General features: G+C 58.4%; 1 protein-coding gene across 4 annotated transcripts in view; it reads left to right on the top strand.

Moving 5' to 3' along the window:
- The window catches only part of MOB2 (MOB kinase activator 2), a 71,273-nt gene extending 55,758 nt beyond the window's left edge, over positions 1-15,515 (top strand). For 3 of the 4 annotated variants that reach the window (XM_034931915.1, XM_055093958.1, XM_003805501.5), the window contains 4 exons: positions 3,578-3,738; positions 3,977-4,070; positions 13,557-13,681; positions 14,488-15,515. In XM_034931915.1, coding sequence (XP_034787806.1) covers positions 3,578-3,738; positions 3,977-4,070; positions 13,557-13,681; positions 14,488-14,804 — 697 coding nt within the window. In that variant the 3' untranslated portion in view covers positions 14,805-15,515. Of the gene's footprint in view, positions 1-3,577; positions 3,739-3,976; positions 4,071-13,556 lie in introns of all 4 variants that reach the window. The other variant, XM_063608027.1, reaches the window with a different exon arrangement.
- Positions 15,516-16,908: the final 1,393 nt, after the last annotated feature.

Raw genomic sequence — 16,908 nt, 5'->3', positions numbered from 1 at the left:
TTTAGGCTCTGGGTGGACCAACCAGCACTGACATTCACCCGAACCAAGGAGCAGGAGGGGCCCGGTGCAGATGGCTGAGTGGGGTCCAAGGACCATGCCCTCCTCAGAGGCGTCGCCTGCGGGCCTTTCTCCTGCACCCCACACGCTGCCTGGTCACCGTATTTTCCAGGCCTGGGCTTGGGGACTTGCATTTCTGGGCCCCTCGTGCCTGCCCCACCCCTTGGCGTTGATCTGTGGTGGGAAGTGCCAGACGAGGGCCACCTCCTGCTGCTGCCCACTCACCTCAGGGTCTACAGGCTCGACTTCTATAGCAAGCGTGCTCTGGGCGAGTGGGGGTCTCTGAGCCTGGAGCACCCCATTCCTGTGGGCCGTGGGGCCTGGCCAGGATTCCATCCCTGTGATAATGAAGTTGACACTCGTGGCACAGGTGCAGGGCACTCGGTTGTGCTGTCCTCGTCCCTCAGGGCGGATGAGGAGTGGGCGGCTCCCAGCCCACTCCCCAGCTCCCCCTGCCTGTGAAGCAGTGTGCACCTGCTGTGGGCAGGGTGAGGCCCCCTGTGTGTTGACTGGTTGTCTACGTTTTCCACGGGAGCCCAGCAGCTCTGATGCCTCCCCGTGCCCCTTCCCTTGCCCACCAAATTTGTGTCTAGCAGGGATTGCCTCACTTCCCAGTAGGGATCAGTTACGTGCTGGGTGCCAAGGAGGCCGACTGGCACGTCATGGGTACCACTGGCGAGAATGGGGAGGGTGGCATTTGACAGGCTCTTAAAGGACCAGGAGAAGTTTGCTAGGCCTGGTGTAAGATGGGCAAGTTGGCAGAGCAGCAGCTGGTGCCCACAAACAGGGTGCAGACCCCTGTGGCGGGCAGGACAGGGCATCTAGAGCAGGGAGGAGGGAGGTGAGGCTGGTGAGTGTGTGGGAGGCAGGAAGGAGGTGGTTCCATCTGGCCCGGCCCTCCTAAGTGCATGGTGCCTGCCAGGCAGGACCCAGGCTCAGAGCCCACCTGTTGGAATAGTGTGAGGGACTTTGTTTTGGGGGCTGTGCACGCAGCATCTGCCCTTCTGCTTCTTCCAAGTGGTCACGGAAGCCCTGTGGGTGGGCTGAGGTCCAGGGTCCACTCCCCGGTCCCTTCAGCGCCATCTCTGTCCTGCCTGCGGCCGGGGCCTGCTCCCACAGTCCTCCCTCCACATCGAAGGACTTGGTCTTTCTGTGCCCCGGGGCTCCTAGCCAGCAGGACAGGGGGAGCTGGGAGCAGGGCGCAGGGCCTCGGCACTTCCCTGGGTGAGGGGCAGCTGGGCCACTGAGGCAGTGACTGGGCAGACCTCTGGGCCTGGACGGCGCAGAGCCTGTTTCAGAGCCTGTGAGCCTGCGGGGGGCGCCGCAGAGGTGTTTTCTCCACTGGGCAAAGCCAAGAATGACTAAGGACGAGAAGAGTGCCATGGAGGTGTCGTGTGCTCTGAGGCCTCCTTGGCAGCTGCCGCTGGCTTGGACCGAGCAATGGGCTGCCTCAGAGTGACTGCTTCCTGCCCAGGCCTGGGCCTTCGCTGAGAGCCTGCCGTTCTGGGAAGGAGGGCACTTGAGGTCAGGGAGACGTGGGTGCTGCCAGGCGTTCGGGGCTTTCCCATGGAAGTCCCTCTGTTGGTGCCCGCACAGCCGTTCCTGGAGCAGAGGCCATGTCCTGCGCGTCCCCTTGGTCCTACTACCTTTGGGCCAGTGCCCGTCCATCTGCCCCATGGGAATGAGTGACCGGGTCCAAAGAAGGTAGGCTTGCAGGAGGCTTGTCTCACAGTGCACCAAGCTCTGGGGCCCGGCCAGCCCTGGGTGCTGGGGACAGGGTGAAACTGGGGGAGCAGCTTGGGGAGGCCCAGCCTGGAGGGCCTTGTGCGTACTTTTCTTCTGTGTTCTAGGAGAGCAGGTGTGGACGGGAAGAGGCAGGGAGGCTGAGGTGCCAGTGCCAGAGTGGCGGCTGCTCACCACCTCCTGACCACAGCCAGAGCCTGGGAGAGGGAAGCCAGGTCTCCAGGTTCTGCCCCTGCCCAGCCCTCTCTGAGGACCGGAGGTGGAAGGTAGCCCCGGCCTGGAAGGCTGGCAAGGGGGCAGGAACTGTCAGTAGGGCAGCCTCCCTGAGCGGGCCCTGGGGCACACCCTGAGAGTGAGCGCGCTGACAGCTGCTCCTGCTGGCAGCCCTGTGTGACCGACCACCAAGTAACTGCCACCTGGAGCTTGCCAGTTGACACAGCTCCTAAGACACAGAGCAGGGAGATGGCTTGTAGCCCGCTTGGCAGCCTGGGCCCCCACTGCAACCCACCCCTCCAAATGGGAAGGCCGGGCCCAGGCTGTAGCTGCCCGTGTGGGGTGTGATGTGCTGTGCTGTGAGAGCACAGGGCAGGGAGGTGCAGGCCCACCTGCCGGTGGTCAGGGCCAGGCCCAGCGTCATGGGGAGAGCCTTCCCTGTGGTGGACACGCTGGGCATGGCCTGGCAGAGGCTGGTGTGGAGTCTGGGTGCCTCGCTGTGCTGGGGCGAGGGGCTGCAGGCTACACGGAAGCTCACCCTGTCTGTCCCACCCCTGTACTGTGAGGACCCCAAGTGCCCACACTGCATGTGGCCCATCCACACCTGTGCTTCCTCTTCCTCAGACCCCACGCCCTGTGCTCTGGAGAGATGGCAGAGTGGGAGTGCCAGGGCCCAGGGGCCCTGCCCCTGCCCCTCCCTGCCCCTGCCCCTCCCTGTCCCTGCCCCTGCCCCTACTCCTGCCCCTGCTCCCTGCCTGGCTCTGGCTACTCCCAGCACTGCCCCCAGAGGCCTGCGCTGGTCTCCTTTTAAGGCGAAGATCTGCTGTGAGAAGCTGAAAGGGAAACATTTCCCTGGCATTCAGGGAGCATTTTTCCTTTCTCTTTCTCTTAAATAAACCATTAGCAACTTTTCAAAACAAGAAAGGAAAAAAATAAGGACAGGGTCAGGTTGCCGCAAAGACCTTTGGCCCCCATCCTCATCACCCTGTGGCCTCCCCAGGCCTGGTGGACAACAGGGATACTGGAGCTGCAGGCCAGGCTGCCGCCTGATGCCAGGGGCCCCGTGCTCTCAGGCTGGCCAGGAAGTCAGGTGCCCTGCACAAGGCCTGTGGTATGTTTTCACTGGGGCCACCAGCAGCAGGGGCAGGGACAGGCTGGCCAACTCAAAAGAAGCCAGGAGTGAGAGGGTTTGCTTCTCCTTTCCTTCCAAGAGCACTGGAAAACTGGAAGGTGGGCGCTGGGGGCCCTAAACCCTGGGCCCCTCCCTGGTTGGAGGACGTGGTGAGGGGTGAGGATGCCCTCCGTGCAGGGGCCCGTGTGGCAAGTGGGAGCGCCAGCCCTTCTTCCCAGGAGGCGCCACGCAAGGCAGCTCCACTGGCCCCTCTGCGGAGCAGCCTCACCGTTGGTGTCCCGTTGGTGTCCTTTGAGCCTGGCAGGGAGGCAGTGTCGCCCCGATGGGCTCGGGCAGCTCCCTCTACAGCTGCGCTGGCCACAACTGACCCCCCGGGCAGGCCCTGGGTCTGATGGGCGTGTAGTGACCACACCGCATCTCCTCTCTTGGCAGGAAGTCCAAAGCCAAGCCCAATGGCAAGAAGCCCGCTGCGGAGGAGAGGAAGGCCTACCTGGAGCCCGAGCACACCAAGGCCAGGATCACCGACTTCCAGTTCAAGGAGCTGGTGGTGCTGCCCCGCGAGATTGACCTTAACGAGTGGCTGGCCAGCAACAGTGCGCGGGGGCCTGGGGGCGGGCCCCTTCCCTCCTCCCTGCTCCTCCTCAAAGCCCCTCCTCAAGGGGGACCCCCACGGCTGGTGCTCAGCAGCCCCCTGCCGCGAGGGGAGAGTGTGGCCCGTGGACGGGCAGAGCTCACCCAGCCGAGCTCCTGCACCTGTTGCTGGAAGCAGGGGTGGACGGGGCGGCTCAGCTCTGGCGTTTCTCACATCTGGCTCCTTCTCTTCTCTTCCAGCCACGACGTTTTTCCACCACATCAACCTGCAGTATAGCACCATCTCGGAGTTCTGCACAGGAGAGACGTGTCAGACGATGGCCGTGTGCAACACGTGAGTGCTGCCTGGCTACAGCCCACTTTCTCTTGGGAGACTCGGTGGGCTCTGAGCCCCCTCTGCCCCAGGCTCCTGTCCTCTCGGATTCCGTTCTCACCTGGAGACCCTGAGAAGTCTTGGCACAGGCCTTCCACAACATCCACCTTCCTGTGGAAAGGCCACAGGCTGGGCCGGTGGCCCAGCTACCCAGGTCCCCAGTGGGGCCCAGAAGGTGCAGGAGCTGGTGGGGGTTGATGGGCTATGTTTCTAGGGACAGAGACGTTTCCAGAAGGAATGCCCTAAGATTGCAGAGAGCCCTTCTCCGCTGGCTCCTGTGACAGCTCTGGATGGGACAGTGAGGGCTGGGCTGGGCAGGCCACAGCTCCTTGCTTGGCCATTCATTTCATGGGGGCTCAGTTACCTTCTCCGTGACCATCCAACATGCCTGGTGCTGGTAGCTCTCTCCTGGAAGCACTGCACCCTGATTTCCTCAGTAAGCGGGTGTCCGTTAGTGGCCCTGAGCACCCCACTTGCGTAGCACGGGAAGGAGCGCCGCCAGGCCTGGGTTGCTGAAGGCAGCCTTGGAGGCTGCAGGCAGGAGGAGGCTGGGTCTGCTGGGCTTAGCCTGGGACATGTGCGGCTGAGGAGGGTGGAAGCTTTTCCCTGATGTCCCGTTGTTGTCAGTGCACACAGGTCAGGGACAGAATGTGTGCCTGTGAGTGCGTCCTGAAAGTCATCCTGCCCACAGACATGGCTTTCCTGGCCCTGGCACAGGGAGACGTGGTCCCCAGACAAAGCTGAGTTCTGCCTTCAAGAAGCCAAGGGGAGCTTCTGCACAGGCAGCTGGCAGGCATCCCCTTGGCTTCAGTCCTGCTGGGCCCCGCCCTCATGGCCATGATGGGTCACAGCTTGGTTTGGTTATGGGTGACACCGGGGCAGGTACAGACAACAGCTGGCTTCACTCTCTTAATTCCCCAGGAAAATGAGGTGTCACAGCCAGGCATGGCCCAGGAAGGTGGGGACAGTGCTTATGGCTTTGAGGGGAGCAAGCTCAATGTGAGACGGCGGTGGCCTCCATGGATCAGGCATGGAGATGGGTCCTGAGGTGGCAGGGCAGCACCCGAGAGCTACTCGAGAGCCTTGTGTCCACTGTGGCTCTGGAGCCACCTGTGGCCAAGTGCTGGCTCAGCGCCTCTGCTCCTGGGCAGACGGGGCCTGGCACCCTTCCCAGAGGCTCTTCTCCTGCATGTTCTGTGGTACTGGGTTGGTTTGGAAAAGGGGTCCTTGGAGGAGTGTAGGATGTGGTGTTGGGCAGACCTATGTCCCCTTGGAGGGCCTAGGCCACCCAGATTTGCCTCTTGGTCCTTCTCATCTGGAGCTGGCATCATGGTGGTAGTAGATGTGTGTGAATTAATTGCATGTAATGCCTTCCCAGGAATCCTTTCAAACCAAGGGACAGAAATCCACTCAAACTAAGAGAAACATGGAGACTTCTCAGAGGGCCTCAGGGCCACTTGCCACCCAAAAGACCAGCAAGTCTGCCTGGGTCGTGTGAGGGCTCTGGGATTGAGGCGTGTCTCCTCCCTGCTAGGGCCTGTAGGACAGTCCCAAAAAGGCTAATGTCTGACTCCTAGGGAGAGGAGAAAGGGGGCGGGGCCGGAAACACATTGCAGCAATAATGGCTGAGAACTTCCCACAAAGACACAAAGCTGCAGACTTAAGAAGCTAAGCAAACCCCAAATAAGGCTGACAGAAACGTGCAGATGCATGCAACCAAATGCTGAGAACTGGGGGCAAAGAAAAAGCCCTTGGCAGCCATCCTCTGTCAGCAATCAGACGGCGGTGGCCCGGTACTGACAACAGATGCTGCAGTGAATGACCGTGGCACTTGTTAGAAACCCAGGAGGCCAGAAGGAAGAAGGAAGCCCCACACATCTTCCAGTGCTGGGAGAAAAGAAAGGTCATCCCAGAATTCCACATCCAGCCAGTGTCCAAAGTCACTCAAAACCAAGAGCCCTCACAGCCAGCAGACCTGTTCCAGAGGCTCCCTGCAGAGTTCTCCCGACAGGGGGGCCTCCTCCCACTGAGGATTTGTGGAGACGCCAGTGATGGTGCAAGAAGACAAGAGTAGTGTCCGGCAGTGCCTGTGCAGTGCCGTTCCCAGGGCGGCCGTGGGGCCTGTGGCGGCGGTGGGGCTGTGGTGGCTGTGGGGCCTGTGGCGGCCGTGGGGCCTGTGCAGTGCCGTTCCCAGGGCGGCTGTGAGGCCTGTGGTGGCCGTGGGGCCTGTGCAGTGCCATTCCCAGGGCAGCCGTGGGGCCTGTGGTGGCGGTGGGGCTGTGGCGGCTGTGGGGCCTGGCGGCGGTGGGGCTGTGGGCAAGAGAGCTGCTATGCTCCAGTGGAAGCACGTGTGGGTGCCATGGAGAGCATGTGGGGTTGAGGTGCGTGTTACAGCCCTTTGAGCAGGCCTTGCAGAGCTTATGTGAAGAGACGCAGTCAGAATCAGAATAGGTAAATTTAAATGAAATATAAAAACATTTCAGTGGCCCAAGAGAAAGCAGGAAAGAAGAAATACCATAAGGAATGAGAAACAGAGGCAACAAACAGCAAATAGTGGAAAACCTAAATGCTAACAGATCAACAGACGGGACTGGGCAGCTTATGAGAATGTATTTTTAAAATAACCAACTCTCTGGTGTTTACAAGAAGCTCATTTGTCGTATGTCATTCGGGATGCTGTCACGAAACACGATAGGCTAGGTGGCTTGTGAACAACAGAATCTTATTTCTTGCGGTTCTGGAAGCTGAAAGTCCAAGGTGAAGATCCACTGTGGACCAGGAAGGGGGCACTGACCACGTCACTGGATCTGATTAGCCAGATTCAGTGTCTGGTGAGGGTCCCTTTCCTGGTCCACAGACAGCACCTTCTTGCTGGAAGGAAGGCAGGGCGACGGAGCCACCAGTTCCGTTCATGAGCGTTCTGCCCTTGCAACCTCATCGCCTCCCAAAGGCCCCATCTCCAGATACCCTTGCGTCTGGGGTTAAGCTTTCAACATAGGAATGTGGGGCATAAGCACCCTGTGTGTCACACCACTCTAGGTGCTGTGGTGCAGGCGGGTGAGAAGTAAGAGGACAAGATGTGCTGAGAAAACACCCATCAGAAGGAAGCGGAAGTGGCTATGTCAGTGCCAAAGGAGACTCCGAGGAAGGAAGTGACCAGGAATAAGAAGGTTATCTAATTAGAAAAGGAGCAGCTCTTGAAGAAATCCTGCCATAAATGTGTGTGCGCCAGACAACAGGGCTTTCCACACAAAGCAAACGGACGGCCTGAACGGCACGGAGACATGGGTAGAAATCACATGATAGCCGGGGATTGCAGCGCTCCCCTCAGTGATGGAGCCTCATAGTCAGCGAGAGCACGGAGCCCGATGACCCCACCCATGGGTTGGATTGAAATGACACACGCATGCACTGCAGCCTCAACAGCAGAACACCCATCTTTTCAACTTCACAAAGATGAGCCACCAAGATGGAGCATACGTGTCACAAAAGAGCCCTTAACAAATTTTAAAAAATCAAAACCATGCGAAGTAAGTTTTCTGACCATGGTGGGGTTAAATTAGAAATCAGTAACAGAGAACAGGAAAGTCTCCAAACACTTGCAGACTAACACAATTCTGAGTAGTCCATGGATCCGAGAGGATGCCTGAAGAAAAAAACTTTAACAAACTGTACACAGGAAAATAGAGCATGTCAGGGTTTGTGAGACGTAAGCAATGTCTGGAGCGGATTTATAGGATTAAATGCTTTCTGAGAAAAAGAAGACGACTCTCAGTGATCTACGTTTCCAACTTAAACTAGAGAGAGCAAAATAAGTCAAAATCAAGGAGGAGAAAGTAAATAAGAACACAAAGCACTGAGATTGATTTTTAAAACAATTGGGGAAATGAGTGAAATCAAAATGTGATGATTTGGAAAGGCAATAAATTGGTAAACCTTTAGTAGGTACAAAGATAAGAGAGAAGATGCAATGATCAATAAAAAGGAGTGAGTGTCACTAAACCCTGTGGATGTAGAGAGGAGTATCACTGTAGACCCAGTGGATGTTAAAAGGATAATAAGGAAGTATTGCAAAAAAACCCTCTGTGCACACGAATTCTATGGCTTGGGTTAAATGGACCAACTCTTTGGAAAGCGCAGTATATCAGAACTCGCCTAAGATAGGCAGTGCCATAAGGTAAGAAGAAAGAATAAAAGGCATCCAAATTGGAAAAGAAATAAAACAATAAGCCCCCCTTATCTACAGTTTCCGTTACCCACAGTCAACTATGGTCTGAAAATAGTAAATGGAAAATTCCCGAAATAAACAGTTAATAAGTTTTCAACTGCATGCTGTTCTGAGCAGTGTGATGCGGTCTCCACCGTCCTGCTCCAGGTGTGCCTCCTCCTCCCTCGGCCCAGCTGTGCCTCGGCCCCCGTGTGGATACACTGCCGCAGTGCCAGGGTGCTCATGCTCAGGTTGCCCTTATGTGATGTGAGGCGGCCCAAAGCGCAAGAGCGTGATGCTGGCAATTCAGATATGCCAAAGAGAAGACAGAAAGCACTTCCTTGACCTAAAGATGAAAAGGTGAAAGTTCCTGACTAGAAAGAAACAGATTGTGTGTGAGGTTGCTAAGATCTAAGGTAAGAACAAATCTCTTCTTTATGAAATTGTGAAAAAGGGAAAAAAAGTCACGTTAATTTCGCTGTTACACCTGAAATTGCAAAAGTGACAGCCACAGTGCGTGTTGAGTACTTGGATCTGGGGGTGGAGGAGGTGAGAGGATGGGAGCAGCAGTGTGTTGCCATTGAGCCTGCAGGAGGCCAGCAAGGGACCCCCTGATATGCGACCCCAGCCACTCACTGCAACTGATTGTCCTCAGTTTATGAATTACACTGGGTGTGGTGGCTCACACCTGTAATCCTGGCTACTCAGGAGGCTGAGGCGGTGGATCACTTCAGGAGTTCGAGACTAACTTAGCAACATAGCGAGACCCTATCTCAGTCAATCAATCAAATCTGCCTGTCTTTATTTTAGTAATGTATGTATAGGAGAAAGCGCAGCGTATATAGGGTTTGGTGCTCTCTGTGGCTTCAGGCATCCCCTGGGGGTCTTGCAGTGCATCCCCTGTGGATGGGGGGGATTGCTGTATCCCTGTGCACACATAGTGTGATTGGGAAAACCTCAAGGATTGTAGCAAATAATAATAATAAATTTAGCGAGGTCAACACGCACAAATCAGTCATAGGTCTGTATATTAGCAATGTGAAATTTAAAACTGAAATTAATATTTAAAATGCCATTTATAATAGCTCCAAAAATAATGCGATCCTTAGTTATAAACTTAACAAGACATTCCCAGGATCTGCACCCTGGAAACTACGAAATGCTGTTACAGAAAATCGAAGGTCTATGTAAATGGAGAGACGCACTGCGCTTATCACCTGGAAGATGACTCCAAACACAAATTCTCCCCCAAACTGATCTGTTGATTTAGTGCAGTCTCAATCCAAATCCCAGCAGAGTTCAAGTATAGACCAGTTAGTTCTAAAATTTATATGGAGGGACAAATTAACTGAAATAGCTACAATGATTTTGAAAAAATAAGAGGAATCTCACACTTTTGAGACTTACTGTGAAACTCCAGTAATTAAGACAGTGTGCAGTGTTGAAGGAATGGATACAGAGCTCCATGGAACACAGTAGAGTCCAGAGATAGCCACCACACAAATGTGTGGATGGAGAGTCCGGAGACAGCCCCACACAAACGTGTGGACGGAGAGTCCGGAGACAGACCCACACAAACGTGTGGACGGAGAGTCCGGAGACAGACCCACACAAACGTGTGGACGGAGAGTCCGGAGACAGACCCACACAAACGTGTGGACGGAGAGTCCGGAGACAGACCCACACAAACGTGTGGACGGAGAGTCCGGAGACAGACCCACACAAACGTGTGGACGGAGAGTCCGGAGACAGACCCACACAAACGTGTGGACGGAGAGTCCGGAGACAGACCCACACAAACGTGTGGACGGAGAGTCCGGAGACAGACCCACACAAACGTGTGGACGGAGAGTCCGGAGACAGACCCACACAAACGTGTGGACGGAGAGTCCGGAGACAGCCCCACACAAACGTGTGGATGGAGAGTCCGGAGATAGACCCACACAAACGTGTGGATGGAGAGTCCGGAGACAGCCCCACACAAACGTGTGGATGGAGAGTCCGGAGACAGCCCCACTCAAACGTGTGGATGGAGAGTCCGGAGATAGACCCACACAAACGGGGCCCTCAGAGTTTTGACAAAGAGCAAAATAAATTCAAGGGAGAGAGGGTAGTCTGTTCAACAAATGCTGCTGGGAAAAGCAGTCATTTGTGTCAAAAACCAAACACTGACCTAACCCTCATGCCTCATGCAAACATCTAAAACTACAAAGCTTTTGGAAGAAACCATAGGAAATCCTTATGACCTGACACTAGGCAGCAAAATTCAGAACTTTTGCTTCAAGACACTTTTAAGAGAAAGAAGACAAACTCCAGGCTGGGAGAGAAAACATTTGCAAATCACACATCCCACAAAGGACTGATATCCAGAATACATAAAGAACATACACAACTCAGCAGTAAGAAAACAAAACAGTCCAGTTAACTGTCAGCAAAAGAAATGAGCAGACAGTTTGCCAAAGAGGGTGTAAGGATGGCAGCTGGGGCTATCCTGTGTTGTTAGCAATTAGAGAAAGGCAAGCCGAAACCATGGGCAGACCCATGTCCACCTGCCCACATGCCGGTCGGGACACTGGTGCTGGCCAGGATGTGGCCGCCTGGGACTCTGTTCTGCTGGCAGGGACACAGGTAAATAGATGAGCACGCCATGTCCGTCTCTGCAGGGGCAGTGTCTGGGCAGTGAGGAGCCGTGGACTTCCGACACGTCTGCCATGTGACTGCATCCCAGGGGCCTCCGTGCAAGAGGGGCCCAGATCGGGAGGATCCGCACGGTGCGATTCCTTCCTGCGGCCCATTCCTGAGGCGCCATCCCCGGGGTGCTGGGGGCACAGCAGCACGGGTGTGAGGGGCCACGTAAGCCGCTGCGTGTCCTGATTGTGGTTATGAATGCATGAGTCCACATGTGGATAAAAATCTTAGAACTATATACCAGAAACGGTTTACTGATAATTGAAAAAGTACAGAAGTACAGGAAACAGTGGTGTTCCATCTTTCAGAACAGATGGGACAATCCACAGTGTCCCTGAGTTACTGCTTTCTCTGGGTTTGCATCGTGGAAAAGGGTTTCCGTCTCTAACCTCCACTGTTTTGAGACCTGTCGCACACCTGTGGCCAGGTGCATCAGATGTCAGCTTGCAGTGTCAGGGTCCCTGGAGCCAGTGTCTGACTCCTGCAGAGTGCTGGGCCATCCTGGCTGGGTCCTCGCCCTGGAAACATGGGCCTCAGCCTGGCCCTTAGGGGCTGGGCCTCCCCTACACCATCTGGGAACCCCAGGACAGTGGGGATACGTGCGTCCTCTACATCGTTCTCGAGGAGCAGATGCTGAAAGGACTGTTGTCTCTGCATTCTCAGAGGGTCTGACAGCCTGGTGGCGATGCCCACGGTGAGGCCTGCAGCCTGGGCAGGTGGGCGTGAAGGTCATGCAGAGCTGCCCCAGGGGGAGGACAGCACCTGAGAGGCAGGTGTGGGCACTGCATCCCCGTCCTCATGGCCTGTCCGTTTTGGGGCTGCACTTCCCCTTCGGGTGGACTGAGTCAGCCCCGCACAGGGCACACATGAGAGCTCCTGGTTTGCATTCTGGAGGTGGGTGCTGGGAGGGGGTTGTCCTAGGGCCCTGGTGGTGCTGGGAGGTGGCCTGATGGCTGTTTCTGTTGCAGAGGGCAGGGTGCCAGCATGCAGGGCTTGCAGTGTCATCCTCTAGCTTCTTGGTAACTCTGGTGACTCCCCCCGGGATCTGCAGTGCACAGGCTGAGGGGCTTCTTGGACACAGCAGAGGGGTGCCCAGAGACACTGGAGGCCCTGTGCCCGGAGACGCTGGAGGCCCCGTGCCCGGAGACGCTGGAGGCCCTGTGCCCAGCTGGGAGGATGGCTTCTCTGGCTGTGCAGGAAGTGGGCGAGCCCCCAGTGGCCCTGTCTCAGCCCTTGGGGCGTCTCCCCAGGTGCCTTGGTGGGCTCTGGAACCCAGGGCACGATGCTTGGAGCTGGCCAAGAGAAGAGTGGCCTCCAGAGTGGAGCCTGGGTCCATCCTTTTCAGCACTGCCCCACCCAGGGCCATTCCAAGAGGAACCGTGACTGGATGAGGAGGGTGGGAGCGGTTCATGTGCAGCCTGGTACTGGCAGACTGCCCGTTGGTCTAGCTGGGGCAGTGGAGGCGATGGTGGTTGTGGCCATGGTGGCCCCACTGAGGGGGCATTTGCTCAGTGGCCAGTACTGCTCTGTGCTGTGTGGCCCATTCCCACCTGTGGTGAGCTGGGAGCTGGCTCTCAGGGAGGAAATCCCAACCCATAGTGTTGGCTGTGTCTCAGGTGTAAGCACTCCCACCACAGCACTCTCCACTGCCTGTGGGTGGGGCTGTGGCATCGGCCCCAGCATGCCCTGGTTCAGGCCTGCGGGGGCAGCCACTGTGGGCATGGCCTTGGAGGACTGAGACCCAGCACCGTGGCGGGGGGAGAGGGGTGGTGGCTGCCAGGTGGGTGCCCTGGGTCTTGGTGGTGTGCTGGGGGAGGAGGGGTGTTAGGGGCTGGGGGTCACCTTATATTTACATGAACTAGAGCACACCCTTGTCATGGCTGGACCTAACAGTAAGAGGCAAACCCAGGGTGTCCACGTCCCTAGGATGCTCCAGCCTGCTCTGGGGCCACGAGTCTCACATGAGGACTGGCCGTCCTGTATACAGGGGCAAGAGGGGGCCAGGTCCCTGTCCTGGCCAGGCTGTTAGCTGCAGGTGCCCACAGAGACCACCGCCCTCCTCTGCTTTCCCCGGAGAGGGGCTTGGCTTCTAGCAGTCAGAGCAGGGCTCTCCCAAAGGTGGGGCCTGGCCGACGAGCCACAGCACAGCTTCCTGGGAAGAGAAGGAGCTCTGTGCTTTCAAAATAACAACAGAAAAACAGCAGCACGCGCTTGTGTAAACGAATACAACTGAAGCCATGTAGAAGCGGAGAAAACGAAGATGACCCCTTCATTTAATCACACACCTGTACAGCCATGTGGCTGGCAGGCTCCCCAGCGTGATCCTGGCGTAGTTCCAAGTCAGCGCAGGCAGACCCCTCCATAGAGTGCAGTGTGGTCCCCGGAGACAGTGTGTGGGGACAGTGTGCATGTCCAGGGAGGGAGACACCTGGGTCTGCCACACCTCCGCTGTTGGCGCCACCTCTGCCCGCAGATGACCTGAGCGGGTGGGACCCAGTGGCTGGGTGGGTGTGCAGCGGGCGCATGCCCTGACCGTGTCTCTGTCTCCACAGACAGTACTACTGGTATGACGAGCGGGGGAAGAAGGTCAAGTGCACGGCCCCGCAGTACGTTGACTTCGTCATGAGCTCCGTGCAGAAGCTGGTGACGGATGAGGACGTGTTCCCCACAAAATACGGTTCGTCTCCCCCAGCACTGGGCGGTCATCCTCACGGTGGGGCAGGGAGCATTCAGGACGTGTCTGCAAGTGACCAAGCCCCTGTGCTGGGAGGAGCAGAGGCACGGAGGGCGGCAGCTGCACCACCCCAGCCCCTGCTTAGCATGGAGCCACCTGGGCTGTGGGGTGAGGCCGGAGCCCTTGGGCAGGGGTCAGCCCAGCCAGGGCCAAGGGCCATCTCCCTGGCCCTCTGGGCCATGCGGCTGCACTGGGCCCCTCTTGGTTTCTGCTGCTCATGCTGCTCTCACCGTCCAGCTTGTGGGGGCTTGGGCTGGGTATCAGCCGCCGAGCCTGTGTCCAGATTTTGGTGGGATGTGGTGGGGCTCCACGCCACTCCCGTGCTGCCAGAGGGACGGCAGGGGACAACAGGAGAGGCCCGTGCCACCATCGCCACCTCCGTCCTGGCCCGGGAGACGGCCCCAAGTGTCCATCAGGGAGACACCACGGGGGCCCGAGTGCCCGATCACAGGCCCCTTCCTGAGGAGGTGGCCAGGATGGCCCAACGAGCTCCCAGCCCTCAGGGCAGGTGCAGCCTCCGGAGCCTGAGTATGTAGGGAGGTCTCAGCAGCCCAGACCCGGGGTTGGCAAGTCCCTGTGGTGCCTGCTGATGGGCAGAAGCTGTTGCTGCTGGGGCTTTGTAGGCCTTGAGGGTGGCAGGGTCAAGGTGTGGGTGGCAGGTACCAGACCCACCAGGCTGGGTGCCAGGGGCCTGGCCTCTGTTGGGGCCAAGGGATGTCTGCAGCTTGTGACACGGTGGCCTTCCCCAGGCAGAGAATTCCCCAGCTCCTTTGAGTCCCTGGTGAGGAAGATCTGCAGACACCTGTTCCACGTGCTGGCACACATCTACTGGGCCCACTTCAAGGAGACGCTGGCCCTGGAGCTGCACGGACACTTGAACACGCTCTACGTCCACTTCATCCTCTTTGCTCGGGAGTTCAACCTGCTGGACCCCAAAGAGACCGCCATCATGGACGACCTCACCGAGGTGCTATGCAGCGGGGCCAGCGGGGTCCACAGTGGGGGCAGCGGGGATGGGGCCGGCAGCGGGGGCCCGGGAGCACAGAACCACGTGAAGGAGAGATGAGCCCCCCGGGCCGGACAGGGGCGCACGTGTGCAAAGAGACGGTGGTGTGTGTTCTCTCCTGCATCTGCGTGTGCACACATGTGCTGGGCACGCGTGTGGTGAGGTCTGAGAGGGCCCCGGGCTGCACTGGTGTGGGCTGCACAGGCACAGACGCAGAGGCCCCGGCCGTGTCCTGTGGCCCCGTCGGATGGATGCGTGCCGTTTGTAGAGAAGAGCCTTGGGCCCATTCACTCGTTCAGCAGACACGCATGGGACTGATGCTTTGAGTTTTCTTCTGTGGGGTTTTCCTTTCTCTGGTCTCCGTGCAGCCCCTGCCCTCCCTCGGGTGCTGCTGGCCTCAAAGGAGGAACTCGTGGGGGGAGGGTGTGATTTGCAGACCTGGGTCTCTGCTCTGCTCTGGGGGTGGGGCTTGCTTTCACAGAGACCCTCCTTCCCTCCCACCCCTCCTCTCCCGGCCTCGCCAGGAGTCTTGGCTGTTGGCAGCTCAGAGGTGGGGGAGGCCTGTGGTGTGGGGTGCCCTGCACCTGCTCCTGCTCCTGTCACCCCTTCCTGCTGCCTCCTCCATGCCCAAGGAACACCCATGGTGCAGTCCTCAGGCAAGGCCAGGACGGGGCTGAGGCCCTGCGTGGAGATGCTGCACCAGCAGAAGGCTGAGACCCGCTTACCTTAGTTCATCTGTTCACTCGTAATAAAAAGAATTCTCTCAGGTCAGAGCCTGTGTACGTCTCAGCGTCTCGGTGACCCCCCCCACACTGTGGGCATCCCGGCCACTTGTTTGGTGGGCAGCCCCAGGAGCAGGCACCCCGGAGGCTGCCCCGAGAGTGGGGGTCGGAGCAGACTCGCCCCTCACTGCCTGCAAGGGTCCACAGCCAGCCTGCAGGTGCCGTGGGGGCAGCACATACCCTGTGTCACTCGCTCTTCCCAGCTGCCTCAGCCCCCTGCCTCTCCCCGTGCTGGTGGCGGGGACCCTCAAATGTGGCTGCAGTAAGCTGGGGACATCTTCTCCGAAGGGCTCTGGGCCAGCCTGAAACAGTGGCTCTGCCGCAGGGGCCATTCCTGGCCGGGACAGCGTGGCCCAGGGGCAAGCAGGTTTGTGTCCTCAGCCTGGGAGTGGGTGGGCACGTGCTGCAGGGAGAGGGGCCCTAAGCTGAAGCCTGGAGCTTATCAGGACCTGAGTGGGCTGAGAAGCGGGAAGAGAGGGCTTCCAGGGTCAGGGCCTAGTTGGTTCAGACTTCAGGACTGTGGGCCCCTGCCGATGGCGCCTGCTGCACAGTGACCTCGGGCAGTCCGCCCCCCCCCACCCCCCTTAGCTAGGGGGGCCTGCCCAGGTCATGGTGCTCCCCTGGCCTCGGGCTCAGCCTGCATGATGCACCTGTGGCCAACAGGCCCCTTCTTGGCTTTCCCAGGGATCGAGCTGCAGGTCAGAGGCCCTTCCCCTGCCCTGTCTCTGCCTCCCACCCCGAGAGCTGACAGCCTCTGGGCTTCTCAGAACATGTCTGGAGTCAGCTGGGGGCATCTCCTCCGACATCCACGCGTACCCTAAGGCCTTCACCGCCTGGTCCGCCACCTCCCCACGAGGGCCCACACTGACTCCGTGACCCTGGGCTGCATGGTGAGTCAGTGCCTGGAGCCAAACCCAGTTCCCAGAGAGAGGCCTGCTGGGTGCCACCCACCCTTGTCTTCTGATGCTCTGCGTGGACCCCCAGAGTGGAGGCCCCAGGACACCCACAGAACTTGACTGAAGGGGCTGAGCGTAGGAACCTGAGGCAGGGACCGGCGCTGGCCTAGGTAGCAAGGAGGTCCCCCGGCGAGGGAGGGCAAGAACAGGGGCGGGTGGCCTGGTGGGGCCGCCCTCTCTGGCTGAGGCCCCGGCTAGGGTGTGCAGGAAGCTCCTGGCTGAGGCCACAGGGAGCCAACCGGGCACACAGCCTGGGTCGCTGTGTGCTGGCGAACCTGGGGCCTGGCTGCCGAGCGGAGGCCGGGTGGAAGATTGGACTGAGAGTGCTGTAGGGTACAGGGGGCTGGGGGCCAGCTCCACTGGGGCTGAAGGGGCTAGGAGGACACCGGGATTCCAGCCAGAGCCTCCAAGGCAGCTTCAGATGGA

Source organism: Pan paniscus, chromosome 9 (assembly GCF_029289425.2).
Source record: "Pan paniscus chromosome 9, NHGRI_mPanPan1-v2.0_pri, whole genome shotgun sequence".
Taxonomy (NCBI): domain Eukaryota; kingdom Metazoa; phylum Chordata; class Mammalia; order Primates; family Hominidae; genus Pan; species Pan paniscus.
Note: the sequence above shows the minus strand (reverse complement) of the source record. Positions and strands in the feature narration are given on the sequence as shown.